Source organism: Leptonychotes weddellii, chromosome 2, assembly GCF_054177405.1.
Source record: "Leptonychotes weddellii isolate Sample4059 chromosome 2, ASM5417740v2, whole genome shotgun sequence".
NCBI classification, from domain to species: Eukaryota; Metazoa; Chordata; class Mammalia; order Carnivora; family Phocidae; genus Leptonychotes; species Leptonychotes weddellii.
In genome coordinates this window covers 20,607,074-20,627,651 of record NC_138370.1, presented here as the reverse complement: position 1 = coordinate 20,627,651, position 20,578 = coordinate 20,607,074, and the positions used below count along the sequence as shown (strand labels likewise).

General features: G+C 40.8%; 1 protein-coding gene across 7 annotated transcripts in view; it reads right to left on the bottom strand.

Moving 5' to 3' along the window:
• DLC1 (DLC1 Rho GTPase activating protein) overlaps positions 1 to 20,578 on the bottom strand; it is a 394,038-nt gene that overhangs the window by 23,863 nt on the left and 349,597 nt on the right. For 6 of the 7 annotated variants that reach the window (XR_014141200.1, XM_081808279.1, XM_006727396.3 and 3 more), the window contains 2 exons: positions 6,115 to 6,186; positions 1,160 to 1,241 (listed from right to left, as the gene is read on the bottom strand). Coding sequence is in view for 4 of the 7 variants with exons in the window: in XM_081808279.1 (XP_081664405.1) it covers positions 1,160 to 1,241; positions 6,115 to 6,186 (154 nt within the window). In the remaining 3 variants the exon portion in view is untranslated. Of the gene's footprint in view, positions 1 to 1,159; positions 1,242 to 6,114; positions 6,187 to 7,071; positions 7,255 to 20,578 lie in introns of those variants that run through there. The other variant, XM_081808266.1, reaches the window with a different exon arrangement.

Sequence of the window (20,578 nt, the reverse complement as noted above, 5' to 3'; positions counted from 1 at the left end):
GTTCCATTGGATTTGCGAAGTGACAGTGTTTCTGTGATTAATATGGCATTCTTTTTTTCTTCAACAACGAGAACTAGTCTTTTTCGTACACCATTCTAAAGATCCTACCTGTATTTCCCTAAAATCACTGCTTAAGTTAGTGGATTCAAAAGACACTGCATTCCATAAGAAAGGCAAAAAACTGTACTTTCCCTGAGCTACCTTCTGTGCCTACAAAGCAGTTAATAAATACCGAGTGTCATTCTACCTTAAAGATGTTCTTCCAAGTTAAAATAAGTACTGAATAAAAGAAAATTCATTTCAATTTTACATATAAAATCAATATGTGGATTTTTTCTGTGTATAATTTTTCCCCAGAATTCAGCTTTTATAGCTTGTAGGCTTTGAGGAAAATGACGAAGCATGAATGACTTAAAAACGAGTAACATGTCACGAAGAGTTGGGGAGGATTATCAGTGTCTCATCATTGTCTGCTACATGTTTTATCACTTCTACTTCACTGAAACCCACCAGCTGCCCCTCAGCCGAAAGACCCACCAGCACAACGAACAAGGATTTCTGACAGTTTTATTCACGTCTCACATCAATGCTCATTTACTGCCTGTCCACTGTAGCTTAAAGGCTGTGCTGAGTTCTTTTACAACCTTACTTAATCCTATTGTTACTTTTTTGTACCTGGGGAGGCTGAAGAGATTCAGAGAAGCTTCTTTGGAATTCAAACAATGGTTCTCCTGACTCTAGCATGCCGTAACTCCCCCACCCCCCCTTTATTCCTCTCAATGTGTTATTTTCATTCAATCTAACAGCAGCTTTGACTCTGTTAGAGTATCTGGCTGGGACTGTACACTCCATTACCCTGTTCCAAGTTTCCGGACCATCTGAACGTTCTCTGTTTCAGCAATCATATGGTATCGAATATGGAATGGTCTATTTGAGGACCTTCTAGGGCAGTGCCATTTAAGGGCAATACTAAACAACAAGATGTCACTTATTATAATTAAAAGGCCTATGATTTATAATGAAGTAAATTACCGTAACCATTCACTAATCAAACACCTGACTTAATTAGTAGAACCAAGGTGAGCAAAACCCATTTTGATGATAATACCTCATTAAAACAAAAAAAGAAAAAGAAAACACTCGAAACATTTCCATTTACCTGCATAAAGCCTCAATGGCGTCTCTGTCCAAAAAATCATGCTCTTTCTTGACCAAGGAAATATCAATGGGGAACAGAAGATCTATAAGAAAAATAAAAACATACATTTATTGAACACCTAAATTCTTGCCAATCTAGCCCAGTTTAGCAGAGGGGAAAAAAAAAGTAATTTCTTGAATACCTATTGTGCGCAGGACACCTTACTTCTTTCAAGTGCTATGGGAGAATAAAGCAGTTTAGGACAATTCCATCAGTGTCCTCAAGGAGCTTAGATGTAAAGTGGTCTGTACACTCAAATATCCCTCTTGTAACAGAAGTGGTTCAAAACACGTTCCCCCTTGAAACAAATGAGCAGGCAACAGATCCCTGCTGTAAATTATAGTTTCAGCCAGAATCAACATCAGAAGGATGCTTCCTTTCAATGGGGTGGTTGTTGTTGTTCTGTTGTCTTTCCATGTGTGTCTGCTCACATTTGGTCAGGGGAAGAGGTCATGGAAAACTGAGCCAAGGAAAGGTCTACAGAACAATGGCAAGTGGTAGGAAATGGAATCTAACCATTTGCATGACATCAAAAGCTAAAGAGAATTCAGGATATGCTATTTTTAAACAAATATTAGCACTTCCATATGGCTTTTCAGGAGTTTATATAACTCCCCTCCAAAACAAAAGGCCAGCTACAAAGCTGCTGGAGAACAATGGGATCCCAAATCCCTTAATCTGCAGGAGAGTTCAATACTCTTAGAATACTAGGAGTTATATCAGAACTGAAAAGGAGAAAGGGGGAGAAAGTCAACTCAATAGAAGAATTCCCTTTTTATCCCTTTTTGATAAAATACATTCAAGAAGAGGGGAGGGAGACCCGCAGCACCACTGTGGAAATTTACAACAGCTCTGGAATTGCCACTAGATAAAAACAAGTTACCCTCTTTGGAGTTCCAGCTGTTAGGGTATAACTGGTCTTTCCTGTAGAATGCTTACATAATATGATGAGTAAGAGTTCTTCTGTGCACCTCTGTAGGTCAGGAATGGGCAAAATAAATCAGTACAGCAGGAAACTGGGATTACCATAACCGAACAAAAACAAAGACAAAAATAAAAACAAAACAAAATAAAACAAAGAAACAACCCCATGGCCTCTGAAATGGCTAATGCTTTATACTGGGATAGAAAGGGCTCTTAGGAGATGCAAGTGATTAGTCATGTTCTAGTTCTTGGGTTGACTGTGACGTTTTCATGGTTTCCAACTTCCAGTCACTGGTTTCACAGAATGGAGCTCCTTATTCTTAACAATCTATTTGCTAAAGATAATGGTTAAGAGTACCTTTTTTTTTAATGTTGGAAAGAACATACTGTTACAGTCCAATTCTTTTTTCTGAAGGCATAGAGTTAGATTACCTTTATCGTTCCCTGAACAACGTAGGCAGACCAATGAGGCAGCCTATGATTTACGAAGAAATATGTGAAACTCAGTATTGCAGAAATTTATCTCTTCATTATTTGGCAGACCAACTCTATAGGCTTATAGTGAATGTCAGCTATTAGTAAATACGGCGGACTGTAAAACTGTTTGAAGGTTGTCACATTTTATTTCACTTTGAGCAGACATCAAGAACTTTTAAGTATTAAATAACAGAGCTGACATTAAAGAATATATTTTAATACTTCCAGAGGGTAATGCCAGATCTATAAATGTAAATGAAAAGCTCACGTCTGTTAAGTGTATAGGAAACCATGACTATGTTATTTTAACAATTCTAACTTCATGTACCCAGAACTGTACTTTAGATTCCTTTCTGATCCAAATTAACTTTCAGATTCTGTTAAAACAAACAAACAACACAAAATCTAGGGTAGATAGGGACCAAATATAAGAGAAGTGAAATAATTAAATAAATAAATTTCTCTTATTTGCCTTGACTCTTCTGAAAGGGCCGGCTTTTAAAAGATATGATTTATTGATGAATAGAAGTTCTCAGAGTTCTTTAGGTTAGAATTTAATCTTCCAGCTTTAGTGTAAGGGCAGGAAGTATAAATTGCCAAAGACCAAAATAAAGCAAAACAGGAAGACAAGGAATGTGTGGGTTGGTGTATAGTGTGTGCATACTCACCCTACACAGAGGGGCAGGATGAAGGGCAAAAATTATCACCCAGAACAATATACAGTATATATCCCCCAAACAGGCTTATGCTTCAAAAGACTTGTAAATGAAAGGACCACAAACACATCCCGTGAAAATGCAGTCTGAATTTTAGGATTTACTAAGAAATAAGACAGAGACTGGAAATGAGTCTTAGCAAACATACACTCATAAGAAAGTGCTGCTTGGCAGCAAATCAACACCAAAAATGAACATAATTGAAGGAAATTTAATTTCTAAACAGGAGAACAAAAGAACAGAAGGACAGCCACCTTACTGCCCCTGCAAATGTAATTATCTTTCCCCATCTCCCGTGGAGTGTGAATTGAATGCGATAGAATGGTGGCCCCTCCCCAGCCCTCCCCACCTCCAAGCCCTTCTGAAAGACAGAGATACTGTAAATGTTAATAGGTCAGAAATACCCTCTAACGGAAAGATAAGCAACTCCACCATAATAAGCACACAGGTTAACCAAGTACCTTAAAAAAAAAAAAAAAAAAGGAAAAAAGAGAGAGAAACAAACAAAAAAAGGAATACTTTTGGAAATACTCTCTATAATGTAGGAATAGTAGATCTTTTACACAGTCCAGCAATAAAATAATTCTGAATCCAACTTCATGGGAAAATATCGCACATTCAGTCTGGGCTACAATGAGGAATTGTTACCTACAATTAGGTAATGAATTAATTTAGCTGAGTGAGATAGGAAAATAAAAATGATCTCAATGGTGTCTCTCTGCCTGATTTGCTTCCAGGGAGTACCCACCCACCCACTCCATATCCCTCCTCAAGGCAACCCGCTGATCCTGTCTAGCACTTCCAAGCTTACAAACTATACCCACTCTTAGCACCGGCTTTTTGCTCATGTGTTAAAGAAGGTTGGCAATGACCAGTAGCTCCACCACAGAGCCCAATGCCACTGTTACAGGAAGAAGAATGTTACTATCCTAGAAGAAGAGAAGAATAAAAGACATGATTTTAAAACTATTTATCGTGAGAAGAGTTGAACATCTTTGGTGAAAGTATTTAAGTGACATCATTTTATACGAATCTTTTAGAAATTTTGTCATGTGGTGGCTATCTCTTAGCATCCCCTTCCTTCTTAAGCGATGAAAGAGATTATTTTTAAAATGTAATCAACCAAAACTATGTTTGTTTTTTGAGATTCTGGAAGTCCCTTAAAGGTCTTATTGGCTGTTGGAATTATGTTTTTATTTTATAAAATATGTAGCATTTACCACAGTGTTGGGCATCCCTGTTGGTGTAGAATTAATAGTGGCTTGTTGGTTAGTTGAATGGATGGGATGGTGGATGATGAATGAATGAATGAATGAGAGACATCTAGTGTCTCTAGTGTTAGGGAAACAGAACGCTCAAGGTAGAAGCAGCTCCAGAAATCATTTAACTTATTCTCAATTTAGGAATCACTTCACTATTCACCCAAACTTTGCTTGCAAATTACCCACAAAAATGGAGTTCACTGGTTCATAACTAGAATTCTTTTTAAATGACATCGTGTAGAGTATGATAAAAATCCCACATAAATGAACAGCTTATTCATCTCGCCATGTGCATGGCATGCTCTACCCACACCAGGCAGCTAGAGGCTCAGGATGAGCCACGCCTGAGGAGCTCTTCACCCCTCAGCCACAGCATCTGAGTGACCCCCAGGGCACTGATGACAAAATGAAGGAGTATAAATTCAGCCTAGATCTTCATTTTTTTTTTTTAAGGTCCATTTTCCTTAGTTAAAAATTTGAATGCCACAGAAAAAATAATATTCATCAAATGACAATCTAAACAAAGGTAAAAAGCCTAATTACAACCCAGGGGAATATATCTGCAACATATGACCCATAAAAGCTTATTATTTAGAATAAAGAGCTCTTAGAAATCATTATGAAAAGTGCAATCAACTCATGAGAAAAATGGGCAACAGACATCTCACAGAAGAGCAAATACATATTGCTAGGTGATATGAAGAAATGAGCATTATCATTCATGATTAGGGAAATGGAAGTCAAAATATATCCATGTGATTGGCAAAAATTAAAGCCTGACAATATCAAGAGAGAGCACATGAACAGACAGGATCCTTATATATTACTGGTAGGGGTGAAAATCTATACAGGCACTTTTGAAAAATCTGCATTATAAAACTGAACATACAAGTGTTCTCTGTTACCCAGTAATTCTGCTCTCGGTATACAGACAAGACAAATTATTGCAGATGTCCCACGAGAGTACAAAACTGTACAAGAATGTTCTTAAGCCTACAGTTTATAAAAGCAAAACAGATAAAGCCAAAATGCCCGCCAATGAGAGTGTGAATGTGAATAAACTGTGGTCTACCCACACAACGGGCTATTACACAGCACTCAAAGCAAGTGATCCAGAGGGAGACATGGTATAGAAGAATCTTAATATATGTGTCAGAAGAAGTGAAGAAAACTAAGTCTTACAAGATTATATAGAGCATAATACCCATTTTATAAGCGTAAAAGCAACTTTATAAAAATATATATATTAGGAAAATGCCATAAAACTATATAAAAGGAAAGCAAGAAAATGACAAACAGAAGTTTCAGAATGAGTTGCTTTGGGTAGGGGGTGGCAGAGGGACCTAATGGGTGCATTATTATCAAGGTCCTAGTTTTTGGTTTTGAGTGGTGGGGGTCTTAGGACTTGCTACATTGCTTTCTTAATGAAATATTTTAGTAAGTAATAAAATGTCTGAAAATAAATCATAGATCAGTAATATCATGAACCAAGGATATGAATATGCCAATTAAAAAACCCCCAGCATTCCCCACTCACCTTCATAAAGCTGTGCATACTGGGGGAAACCAGTTGCCCGTAGCCAATCACAAGCTTCCTTGGCTTCAATTTCTGTAACAGAACCAAAGAAAGAAAGACGTATCAGTCACGTGCACCTCAGCATGCTTTCTTCCTTAACAAACTCTGATTTTGTTAGATAAGCAAAATACGTCTGTTGACAATGGATAAGCAAAATAAATAAATACACATATGCCTATATAAAGTCGACTTAATTCAAATGGTTTAAAACATGGTGCACCATGGGCGCCTGGGTGGCTCAGTTGGTTGGGCGACTGCCTTCAGCTCAGGTCATGATCCTGGAGTCCCGGGATCGAGTCCCGCGTCGGGCTCCCTGCTCGGCAGGGAGGCTGCTTCTCCCTCTGACCCTCCTCCCTCTCATGCTCTCTGTCTCTCATTCTCTCTGTCTCAAATAAATAAATAAAATCTTTAAAAAAAAAATAAATAAATGGGGTCCTAGCAGTAGGTGACTCTGTGCTGCTTCTGTGTTCTGGTTACAAACGATTATGAAAATAGCGCATATCGAGCAGGTTGAAGAGGGATTAAATAATTTTAAGCCTCGATGGTCTAACCTGGTTTACTTTTCACATCATGAAAAGGCCACCAAAGACAGGTGACACCCTGGAAGAGAACTAACCTGACCAAAGGAACAGACCTTCTGTCCCCCCCCACCCGGGATACGCAGAAAAGGCCCAGGTATGGTGCCAATGTAGCTTTAGGTGCATCCAGCAGTCGAGACCCAGGCTGTCAGGTGACCCAGAGGGCATTAAGTCAATAAATCCCACGATCCTGGCAGGCTGCAATGCCTAATAAAGCCCTACTTCCCTGTGGTTAACATCTTGTAGATAGTATTGATAAACAGCAAGGCCAAGAGCAACTGACACACTGTGTTCAAACTCACTCAAGCACGTATTTACGATCCCGTTAAAACTGACTCACAGAGGAGGTCTGGGGCACATTCATTAGTTTCTCTGCTTGCACAAAGAATATTCTTTCAACTCTTCTTCCCACCTTCCACAGGCCATTAGAGTACTTAGGTATGTAAGGTGATTCACTCATTTATAAATGTCTCAACATTGCTTAATTTATTCCAGATTCAAATCTTCATTAGGCATCTCTCTTCTGAGCCAGATGGAAGCAGATAATCCATATTAGTAGAAGTACCCATAGCTTACTTTTGTCTAGTAACTTTATGGTTTCGAAGCATTTTTTTTCCCTATTATTTCGTGAGTTCCTTGGCCTATAAAGAAAGGTAATTAAGAACACCCGAATTCATTAAAGCAAGTAGGGTTGTCCTCATGGAGCATCCGAAGAGAAAAACAACCTGCTGTCTTCTGATGAGTTAGTTAATACCCAAACTAAAAACAGCGAAAGCACTAGAGTGGAAATAAACAGCATGGCTAAGTCTATTTTCACAAATTTTTTCAGTGTGGCGATGAAAGCAGCATTTTTAAACATGAGATTCAGGAGTGAATTTGGGGTGGGAGATAAAGTGACAGACATGTGGAAGAACCTCAATGTTTGTGCTGAATAAAAGAATATATAGAATTGTCCAGTGTGAATTACCTGTACTTAACAGTTTTTTCATGTATTAATATGCACACCTTGTCTCAGAAAGGAATTAAAGCAGCCTTACATAAAATCATAAACATTTTCTAGAAAACTGTATTGCTGGAAAAACATATTTTTTCTCTATCTCTGTGGCCCCTGCTCAAAGACAGACATGGAAAGAAAAAAAGCTAAGTGCTTGTTTAAAAAAAAATATTTTAAATAACTCGCTCCTCCTGATTATTTAGAGGTTATTTCCGTGGAACAGACTGTTAGACTCTAAACAATAGATTGTTCAAAAGTAGTGGTGAGTAACCAGAAATTCTCAATGTGCACTCGATTTTGACTGTCTTCAGAAATGACACTGGATCAGCATACACACAAAAGCCTTAATTAGACATACTTCACCAGCCAGTATTGCCACCTTTTTTAGAGCATGTTCCTGATTTTCTGATTAAAATGGCTTCCTGACAAGAGGCACATAAGAATGCAATGTATTTTTCTAAAAAAACTTTACATTTATTTATATAGTACTTTACAAATTACCAAGTGCTCTCATATATACTGCTCGTTTAAGGCCTCGAGTGAGTTCAGGAGCCCATAAATGCATATTGCTGAATTGTCATTCTCTTACTCACTTTCCAACACTAAGGAAATGAAAAGCTCCCAAATGACCACAAATTCGTTTAAAAAGCTGTGTCCAAATAGCCACTCTGCTCAGGGCCCCTTCGTTAGAAATAAATGATGTGAACAGGCAAAGGTTTGTATCTTTAGCAGATAATCTAATTAAAGGCTTACAATGGCTAAAAAGCAGTATTTTCAAGAACTGCGAGATCCAGAAATTTTACCTTCCTTTTCCTTACCCTAAAACAGATGAAAATGTGTCTTTCTTTTAGATGTGAAACCATGGGAAATAGGCAAGTCTGTCAGTATCTACTTGTAATTTAAGAATGCCCACTCATGAAAACTTGGGCTGCATAACAAATGAAAACTTAACACACTGTTTCTGTGGAAATCAGAATGAGAACATCGGTAAAACTATAAAAAGTTGTCACTGATTTTTTAATAAACGGAACAATTATTGACTTCATTCCTACCCCCTTCCGATTACTGAGAGAAAATGGTAATAACAATCCAATGTAAGTACTGATTTTTAACAAATCAGTATTTTCATTTTATTTAACATGAAATGAACCTATGTCTATAGGTTAGTTGGGTAGAGAACACCCCTTCTAGTTTTACTACCCCACCCCCAATCCAAGCCATTACTTTCCTTCTTGTCTCCCAACTAAAATTCCACGTCTCCAATTCTCTCCTCTCTCAGAGAAACCATCCACCAGTCCTGGCTCATCACACCTCCAAAAGTACAGCCTTGATCTTGTCTCTCCCTCACAAACTTCACTAGAGCCCCACTGCTTGGAAAATGAAGTCTAAACACCGTCTGCATGATTTTCTGGGCTCTCCATGAGGCACACAACCTAATTTTTCAGTTACCTGTTCTCACTCTACCTCCCAAAGTAAACTCAATGCTCATCTCCCCATACACCACGGTGACTTCCTGGCATGAAATGCTCTCCCATCTTCTCAGTGTCAAATTTCCCTCATCCTTCAAGGTCCATCCTAAATGTTGCCTCCCCTAGGCAGACCTCCCAGATGCCTCCTGACAATTCTATCAATGCTTACTTCTACTGCGTGCTTACTATGTGCAAGGACCTGTCTAAGCACTTAAGACATATTAATTCATTTACTTTTCACATTGATCCTAAAACATGGGTTACTAATATCCCCAAGATACAGAGATGAGTAAACAAGCAGAGAAATACTTTTTTTTTTTTTTAAGATTATTTATTTATTTATTTGACAGAGAGAGACACAGCCAGAGAGGGAACACAAGCAGGGGGAGTGGGAGAGGGAGAAGCAGGCTTCCCGCTGAACAGGGAGCCCAATGCGGGGCTCGATCCCAGGACGCTGGGATCATGACCTGAGCTGAAGGCAGATGTTTAACTGACTGAGCTTTTCTTTACATTCAAATGCCATAGTGGAGAGAGAACTAAGACTCATAGAAATGAGCAAGACAGGGGCTCCTGGGTGGCTCAGTCAGTTAAGCGTCTGACTCTTGATTTCGGCTCAGGTCACGATCTCAGGGCTGTGAGACAGAGCCCCGTGTTGGGCTCTGCGCTGGGCAGGGAGCCTGCTTAAGATTCTTTCTCTCTCTCTCTCTCCCTCTGCCCCCGCACCAAAAAAAAAAAACCCAAAGAAATGAACAAGACAATTCTTCACTTAAAAAATATATAACAATGAGCGATATTTAAAATATTAAAACCATGGACACATTGCATTACTTCAGTCACTAAATCTCCCGTGCCTGTTTTTGGAGGCCTCTAACTGGCTCTAAAGGTTTGACTTTTCCTTCAGGATATGCAACTATGAGGATTATTTTTTAAAAACATTCTCCACCAGGCAAAAATGCCACCAGAAACTAAAAGTACAAGGGAAATACAGTGTCACTCTAATGCCTGGGTTTTCTCTGAGCAAACAACAGACAAATGTGTTAAGGAGGAAACAGGAAATATTTATTGAAAACAGCTTTAGTGGTTAGTTGTATAAGATGAATGAGGTCCAGGAGACCCTTCTGTGTAAGGCTGGGAACTATTAGTCCATATTTGCACATTTCCTGACATGATGGGATGACTCTATCTTCCCTTTACCCCTCAACGGTGAGTTAAACAGAAATCCCCCAACTGCGTCATCATTCTGTTGAACCCGTTGATCTCAACCGGTTGAGCAACAGTAAATGGGTCCAAGCGTTATGTGATTACTTCCATCTTCTGTGTGCCCTATCTGCCCAGTGGGAACCATCAGGCTCTCTGCCTTCTTTGACAACATGCTACCAAAATCAGGACTCAAGGCAAATGCCACAGCTACATGGAATGTATTGCTTAAATAAAAGTCTAAGGAATTGGAGGAATGCAAGAAAATCCCAGATTCCTTAGATTCCCCCCAACATGACAGACCCGTGGCCAAAGACCCACGGAAATGTCTATCGATGCTTTTATAACCACGGAGAAGTACATTCGCTATGTAAAGGCAGGTGGTATTTTCTGATCCAAAACAAAACTCATTTCTCTCGCCTGGTCACACAGATTCCCTCCAATGGAAGAAGATTCTTCTTACCCATTTTCCAGCCTCCACTGAGGTGGCCAATTTATAGGACTGTCGTGCAGCTGGGCACCAACGGTGCATCTGTCCCTGGCAGGCGGGCTTCACAGGGCAGCCCACTGGAGAAGCAAACCATGGCTTCAAAACCTTGATCTCAGGGACTCTTAGCCCTGTATGCAGTAGGCATCACTTGGGAAGAGTTTTCTAAAACCACCAACCACCACCCACTCCCAGGCATCTGGATTTTCTCAGTCTAGGGAGGATCCAGGCAGTGTCTTTAAAAAAAAAGAAAAGCTCTCTAGGTAAATTTAAGGATAGCCAGGATTGAGAACCACGGAGCCAGGCAACATTTCTCTGTAATTCTTGCATCGGGAACTCTTTCTCCCCAGATTACCTTAAGAGTCTCCCAAATGAATTCTAAGCTTTGCTCCTTGCTGCCCACAACAAATCTATCCTAGTCCAAGAGTCCCTGAGCCCCTGGATTTGCTTTTATGAAGTGCATAATTCATTACATCACTCCCCTGCTTATAATTCTTCAGTGACTCTCTAGCACCTTCCAGATACAATCCAAACTCCTCAGCAGACCCACAGCCTTCTTAATTTGGCCTCTGCCTTATCCATTTGGCTTCTGGAAGGCCTTCAAATGCAAGCTTTGTTCATCTTACTGAACTCCTTGGGGTTCCCAGGAGGCACCATGCTCTCTCACTGCGAGCTCTTAATCTGTTCTCCCCTCTACCCCCAAATGCCCCCTTCTCCACCCCATCAACTCCTCTCTCCCACCTTCCCCATGCTGGCTGAGATGCACCTATCAAAAGTGTCCTGATTCATTTGTATATCCTGAAAAGACTACTCTTCCACATTGGAAGCACAAATATGCTTATTTGAAGGAAAAGAGAATCTGTTACTATTTTCCTTCCTTCAAAAACAGACTAAGAACTATAATATGAACCCCTTTCTTTTTGCAATTAATAAAAATAAATGTTAAACACGACTGCCAAAGACCAGGTATCAGGATTTACCTATGTAAAATGAATACCTAGATGGGCTAAGAATGTCTGTATTAATATTTATCACACTCTAATGTTATCTAATCACAGCAAAGAGTTTGACTAGCAACTAACAGCATTCCTACCCTCAGGTGCCTAAAAACATTCTAAACATCTGTTGTGCATATTCTGAAAGAAACCAGTTAGGAAGCTTCTGGAAGACCAACTGATACTAACTCAGTTTCTAAGGCTGTTTGGCCTAACAGTAGCTGACCCAGACCCACCTTCAGGTATATTCTAGTATAGTCATACATTTAAGGGAAGCCAACCATCCTTCAGGTCCCCCTTCGCTCAATATTTACTTATTGGACATCTCTCTCTCTCTCTTTTTTTTTTATTTGAGAGAGAGCACATGAGAGTGGGGAGGGTCAGAGGGAGAAGCAGACTCCCTGCCGAGCAGGGAGCCCGATGCGGGACTCGATCCCAGGACTCCAGGATCATGACCTGAGCCGAAGGCAGTCGCTTAACCAACTGAGCCACCCAGGCGCCCCTGGACATCTCTTAAGCATGCTGCCGACTGTGCTAGAGGTCAGTCAGACACAGGTTCCTGCCCCGAAGCAGGAAGCCAAATGGAAAGGTAATTCACAGTTGGGAACATGGTGTCCCATGGTCCTCTACTAAGGAAAGATCTGGTTTCCTAAGGGCTGTTCTAAGGTCCTAGTATTAAGTCCCAAGTGACCTAGTATGGGCATCACCAGCGAGTCCCCATTTCATAGGTGAAAGCCCCGGTCTTAACTAGGGCGCACGCACCCTAGCTTCTTAACATACCATGTCTGTCACCCAGTCTCCCTCTGCTATCTGATCCAGCCACGCTGGCCTCTTCTCAGCCACCCTATACTCCCTTCCCTGATTTATTTTTTCTCCTTCCAAAACATTTACTTATTATGTTTACTTTCTGTCTCTCCCCTCTGTAAGCTCCAAAAGGGCAAGTTTCTTTGTCTGCTTTACTCTCTGATCTATCCTGAGCACCTACGGCACACAAAGTAGTTGCTCAATAAATAAATATTACATAATACAGTATGATTTTTGTTCTAGTGACGGGGTCTTCTTAATTTTTTTGACCAGGATCATAATAAGAAATACAGTTTACGTTATAACCTGGTACACAAATGTATGCATGTGTATACACACACACACACACACACACAATTTGCACATGCCAACTGAAACTTGTTTCACCAAATAACACTTAAAATACGTAATGCATTCTGACATTTTTCTATTCCACTTAAAAAATAGTTGTTACCTACCAGAGCAACCAGTTTAAAATCTATTATTCTCACACCACAGCTTTTTCTTACAAAGAAAGAAAGAAAAAAATGGAAACTAAGAACTTACTATATACTTAATATAGTACAGAGAAGAATGCGATGTGACAGTCTGAATTCAGAGGTGGGAGGGGGGGCTGCTTGAGCACATTGTTTACGCTCAGCCTTTATTGAAGGAGGGGTGATGATCTCACATGGAAGACTGGATGGGGAGAGAAGATTCATAGTAAAGGAGACAGAGTAAGTCAGGAGGAGATGCTGAAGCCCAGGTGTTTGTGAAAAAATGGCGAGCAGTCGAATTTACTCTAACACTGACCAAGGAAGGAGGCGGGTTATCCCATGGAGCACATATAAGCATCTCCTTAGCCTGGTGACCCAAAGAGCTGCCAACTTCATCTGTTCACATGTAAAACAGCTTTGCATCTGAGTGTCTCGACACTTTCTAATAATCCGTCACAGAAAGAGGGCCAAGTATTACCTGTAACAGGTCAGGAAACAGGTCCAGGAAAGAATGCATTGCTTTGTTAAGTAGCCTTGAGAAAATACTCTCTGGACCTGCTTCCTCATCTGTAAAACCTGGGATTGCCATAGGCTTTGTAAATTCCCCAAGGTTCTGACTCTGGTTTTTCCTTTATGCCAACTTCCCCTTCTCCCTAAGACAACCTTTAGAATAGGTTACGTTTCTACTGTTAAGTTTCCAGATGTATCATCAATTACATGTGGAGACATTTCTCTTCCCTCAAAACACTGGTTCAATAGTTCAGTTCCCCAGTTTTGCAAAGTGACTGAAGTTTATTGCTAAAATTTCTAATTTGGTTTTTAACAGATCAGTTCCTTGTTCTGTCTCATGCATACTACAGGGAACTCAAAACACTACATATTTTTGCTTATGTGGGCGTCCACAGTCCTCACACTAAAATTCATCTTTATAGGAGGAACACACTTAGGAGACCCTGAGTTTTCCTCTGCTTACTGAGCTTTTCTGTTTGTGCTCCCCCCCAACCCCCCCAGCCCCCACCCCCAGCAGCATCCTGGCTTCTACAGAATCAGTGGGCTGGGTGCTGAAATGCTTCTTGGCGCTTCTCATCCTTTCTCTTCACCAATGAGGAAGCTGGTTCAGAGTCTGAGGTAATCTGCTCAAGGTTCCACAACTACCATCCTGCTCTCCCCACGCTGGAGCACTTTCTGCATACTTTGCCTGCCTGCAGAGATTACTCTCCCTTTGAAATCACCAGATTGTTTTTCAGTGCAAGGAAAAACTGCAAATTTGGGAAAGTTTTCTTTTTAAGTTTTTTTTTTCCCCTCTCTTCTGCTTGAGGTCTGGAGGCAGATATGTTGCTTTCTAATAAAGGACATTCCTAGAAATAATATAAATGGGGGAAAAAAAGGACCCATTTTGCCCAATGGCGTGATGACAACTTAATAAATGGTTTTGCCTTGAAAGAAGAAAACCATGAGACACACCCTGCAAGCCTCTACCTGGGATTATGCAGGTGAAGAGACACTGCAGCAATGTGAAATGAAATCAACTGAAATCCCCTTTGGGGATCATTTAGTTCAAGTGTTTGCAAAATACTGTTTCTTTTTCATATCAAAAAATAGTGCTCTTCCCTCACAAAGGTGAACGGCTCTGTATTCATTTGAGCCTATGGTTGACATGGTTTGAGCTCAGGTACTCCAGACTTAAACTGATCCAGTTATTTCCAGGAATAGAAAATATCTCCCAGCTAATCAGAAACTGGCACTTACTACCCAGCACAAAGAAGTCAAACTGAAGTGAAAATAAACTACTCAGGAAACGGAGAGTGCATCATCACATCTTTCTATTTCATTTCTATGTGGGGTGGATTAAAAAAAAAAAAAAAACAAAAAACCAAACCCTTTGGTTTACATACATACACACAAACACATTTCTAATATTCTACATCAAATATTTACGCATTTCCAACCATGCACTGCTAAGAAAAATGACTTGAAATAGCTCTTAAAATACAAAACTCTTTAAAGATGGTAATTGGAGATTAGGAAAACAATTTAAACAATTTCGAGTAAGGAATCAATCTAAATAACATACTTACAGGGACGCTTATTTTTCTGAGTCTCATTTTTTTTCCGTAAAATGAAACAGATGTTTTAAGATTATATAATCCACTTCCTTTATAATTTAGATTCAAGGCAAAATACCTGGTTACAAACCTGAAGGAACACCCCCCCCCATCTCCATGATGAAAGGTTTTTGCAGGCACATCAATTCTTTCATTTACATATTAGCAAAGCTTATTTAAGTAACCCCCAACCCCAATCTTTGGCTTTTGGCTTATAGAACTAGGTTCTATAGTGCCCGAGCCTGGGAAATAGAAATACTGTGTAACTGCAGAAACCTTAAATTAGAAATAAAGGGAATAGTGCCGAATTCTAAAGAAACTGTCCACTCTGGTTTTAGTCCATTCTGACAGAAAAAAAGCAAGAATAGAACGAAACATCAAACTGCCTTACACAAAGACCAATGAAAATAAAAACATGGCAGATACTGGTGAAGATAAGCTGCCTTTAGGTATTCCTATGTGGAACCTCAAACAGGAAACACTGTATGATTTGACGTTCTCAATTTTGTGCCAAAAAGTGTAAGAAAAAATAAGGACTACTGTCTTCTAGGTGAGCTAAAGAATTATTTTCATTAAAAGTGCTGGTGACAACCAGCCGCCCTGACACACAAGATCTCACGACCAAAATTTGATCCAGGTACATCTGTTTAGTTTAGGCAGGCTTCTGCTTTTATATGGATACATTTTTCCTAGGAACAGGAAGATCCTCATTTTGTTGCTATCCCCATTTTGTTTACACATGTGGGCAGGAAGGGGTTTGAAGCACCACGTAACACCCAAATGACCTTGGACTAGTCACTGAACTTCCAGGCATCTCAGCTGCCCCTCAGTGGGGAAGAGGCAATGTTTTTCCAGGCTGCCTTTGCAAAGTTCTGGAATTTCCCATGAAATGACTTGTAGAAATGCACAAGCATTACGGAAGATCCCTTTTTCGTGCTATCCAGTTTGAAAATGGGAGTTGTGTGGAGATTGACCCCTGTGCGTTTATAGTTTCTCCAGACTCGGGAGGCGGAGATGATATTCAGAATTTTAGCATCTTCTATCTACTTTGTCACCTGGGTGCGACAGCCACGTCATCGCCAGGGTCCCTTCCTCTACGGCTTCCTCAGTGCTCGCAGCCTGGGAAATGCTACAACCGCAGGGTGTGGAAAACTTCTGTCCCTCACACATCCTCCAGAGACTCCTGCAAGGAGGAGGAAGGCGCCTTTCTGACAAGCTTCAGGAAGCTGCCTCCAATCCTCTCTGCGGGACACTTGAAGGTGGGGCGGGAAGGGAACAAAATGTGGATGGGAGGTGTCAAAGGCATCTGAGGACTCCTGCTCTACTGACCTCAGCCTTCAGTTAGTTTTTGATTTTCCTCCTGGGGACAGGAGGGGGTAAGACATGAAAAGGCCACCACGCAGAGGTTTGTGTGAATGGAAAAGGAGTACACTTTCCACTGTGACACTTCGTTCGGTAGCAAAATAAAATACAAGGATGAAGGATTACGAGAAATCACCTCCCACCTGAGTACTGTATGATGGGGGCTTTAGTCAGGTGTAACGTTTTATCCTTTGCTGTCCAAGGACATTATCAAGATGCTATTCAAATGTCTTCACTGACATCTGGAAGATTTTCCCTTTGAAGTATTATTTTCAGATACTTCCACGGAAGAAAGCATTATTCAGGACAGTCCACAGAAGCTAGAAAATGGAATCCCAGATTCCTTCCCTGAATGTTAAAGGCAAAGGCTCAAGTGTCCATGCACTAGGCCCCAGAGAGGGGACACAGAAACCTCTAATTTGTCCATTTTGGATCCTCAAGTTGTAACTCCCACCTAGGAGCAGAAGCCCCCTAAGAAACTGCAAAGTGACTGCCAGGCTCTCCAGGGCCACCAAATACGGTCTTCTAAATGGAACCAACCGCAACTGAGCACAGCTCCCGGAGGTGCACGTTACCTGCGACACACACCTGGTTGAAATCCTGGCCTCACTGTACACTGCCATGTACAGTGAGTGATCGGAGGCAAGGAATGGAATGCTCTCTCCCAAGCCCCAGATTCCTCATCTGTAAAAGGGGAATAATCACACCTGCTTTTCCAGAGTTGCTGAGGTGACAGCTGAACGGGACCATAAGAGCACACTACGCGATCAATTTCAGCTTCTATACTATTAGTATTCTCCCAAAAGTCTGTGGATTTTTTATAAAAATTGAAAAGGAGCATTCATACTAGAGACGGTTGACTGTTCCTTGTGAGAGACCATAAAAATATACAGGCTAAATACGCAAGGCTTTCTTGCTGTCCACCACGGCAAGGAAGGTGTCCTGAAAAAAATGTTAAGGCAGAGTAGATCTAATTAAAGAATCCCCAGCAGGACTACTCCCTACTCCTTATCACTGATCATGATAATCCTTAACAATAACACAGGATCCCACAAGGAAAAGGACAGACAGACAGGAAGAGCCCTTCTCGGCTGGAAATCTTACCCCTTTTACATTAATTAGATTTCTGACTAATTTGAGGTTGAAAGAAAACACCACTGATGGCACTCATACCCGTAACCCATTGCTATAAAGCAAATTTCAATCTTACAGCACATCTTTCTTCAAAGAGGAAGGACCCTCAAGTCTCAGAATTCCTCCATATGCAAAGGTGAAGAATCAGATAGAAGGAAGATTGTGAAAACTGCTCCAGAAAAGCATTTTCCTCTTAATTTCAGAAGAGGAACTGGGGACTATTGCTCTTTAGGGACACAGTGTTTGGATGTGAACATTTATGATTGGGCATTAATTCACCTGGATCATCTCAACAAGGAAAAATTTTTAGGTCCTGAATGCTGTGTACATCATTCCTTTGCACTGTAGTCCCACAACTCCAAAGTGTCTTAGGGGTCAATCCTGTTAAAAATGAGCGCTCAGTGAAACTCAGAGGAATGACCACGTTAGAAATTCTTTTCCTCTACTGCGTCCCAACTCATAGAATTCTAATCACTGAACTATGCAACATAGAAAATGAAGATCACCTTTCTCCCCCAGGTCCGTTTTATAATTTTGAGAACAGCCTTGGCATGATGTGTGCCTTGATGCCCATTACACCATGGGGCCAGGTTTGACTGCAGTGTTCTAAAGCTCCAAGAATTCAGTCTTTAGTGATCTGGCAATATCCAGAGAGGAAGGGGAAACATCTGAAGTTATTTTTACTTTTGCAAGTCTTCTGTCTGTACAGGGAAAATGCTAGGGTGGGTCAAGTATTGTCTGGAGCCCTTCAGGGCCTTTTTTTTTTTTTTTTTTTTTTTGCATGGCCTCATTTCCTTCTTCCTGTTGCTAGGAAGGAGAGTTAAGCATGAGAAACTCGTGTTTACAATACTGGACCATCCTGTCCGGCACAAGGCTCTCTTCAAAAATGTACGATTCACTTCACCCACTGTACTTTGGATGCCCCCATTCTTCTGGACCAAATCACCCTTTCCTGAATATTTTCAAATGGCCTATTTACCTGCCTCAGTCATAAAAATACCACTCTCATTTTAACATTGCATCATGGCTTAAAATCTCCATGGGGACACCAAGGGAAACTCAAGTACTTATTTTTGTATTTCAAACCACCTCTTGGAATCCCACCAAGCCTCTGATTGGAAGGCAACTTAATGGGGCCTCCCATATCCCCTCTAAGCCCCACGGTCGTTCTACAAGTAAGAGTTTAAGTACTATATACATTTTTCACTCTTCCCAGTAATAATTTATTCGATCATAATATGCTTTTCTATTAATCTGGTATATTTTTCAGAAGCAACCAAATATCCCTTTTTAATGTAAAAACACCCTAAAATTTTGCTTAGTCTTTGCTCTTTGAACTATAGCATTGACCAGTAACAAAATAATAAACAACAAAAAAAAGACTTTAGGTTAAAGGGCAACTGGCCTCTCACCTTCCCTCCAGAACTATGGAAAATCCTCTGGTTGGCCCAGTGTATGAAAACTTGGAACACTGCCTTCAATTAGCCATAGTCAACTGCTTAACTATTCAACCTTTTCACTCTTAAGGAGTAAGTGGTGTTTCTCATAAGATCTAAAATTGCTAAGTTAAAGTCATAGGTAAGTCAATGAAACCGTATTTCTCATCCACTTTAGGGAAAGATTTAAGTTGGAAGCTACTCATTTTTATCCTGGAGAGTCGAAGTTGGGAAACAAAGTCAGTCCCTGTTCTGGCCAGTTTGGTCTAAGGTGTCACTCAGATGGAATTAAAATAAAATCCCCCCCCCTCTTTTTTTTTTGGTCAAAAGCAAACTTTTAAAGCAGCTGGGAGAGAAAGTCAGTCTGCTGTGCTTCATTTTAAACTCTGAACAGTAGTGCTAATGAAAAAAATATGCAGCCAGGCTTGGGCCACGCTGTAAATCTGGCATGCCACAATAAAAGTTAATACATGCAATTGCCAACATTTTCTCAGAAAATGTCTTGAAATAACTTCTGAACGCACATCTGCTAACTATTTGACACTCATTCCCCAGTACTTTAGTTCTTCTATTAGGGGGGCTGTTGACTTACAGGGCACCCCTCTGGCCATCTGCTACAGTCTGCAAGCCAAGATGGCACTGGGTGCCACCATGAACTCCACACTTATGGTCTGCACATTATCTCTGCAGAGGACCAGCCTGAGTCCAGATGGATGCTGAATTAGTCAAACTCTTGGAGCTGCTGATAGATTTACATTCAGAGTTCTGCTGGGCTATTATTTTCCCTCATCCCTTCAGCAAACAGAGTTTGGGGGAAAAAATGTAATTTGAGACTCAGTATTCTACCTTGTCCAGAGCTGTGATTTTTTTTTTTTTTTCTATCCAAATGCGTCATATATGCCACCCTCGTGAATCTTTCTGTAATGGATGGCTGTGCCTAGGCTGCACGGCTCCACCTCACCAACAAGGGCTGAAAGAGCTTCTGAATCCCGAGAATGAACCCATTCGCTAACTCTGTTGGGTGTAAAAAGGCTCAGTCAAAACTAGCGTGCGCCAAGGTTTTCTTTTCCGTGGTGCAGATAACTGTACGCAGGAGTTTCCTCCTACAGTAATTAGCATAAATTGGGTATTAGTGGAGCATCAGTACCAGACACGTGCTAAGCGCTTGTATTAGCTCTTTTGATCCTCTCAACCTCCTCGCGTGGTAAATACACTTATTACCCCCGTGCTGCAGATGAAGGAGGTACAGAGAGGTCTCAACACTTCCCAGATGCGCGCACCTAGCAGCAGGCTGCGGACCCGGGGTTCCTACTTCGCCAGCCTCACCCCGGTCCGCTCTAACTCCCCTCGCAACAGGGGCTGCGCGCTGGAAAAAACGAACGGATTCA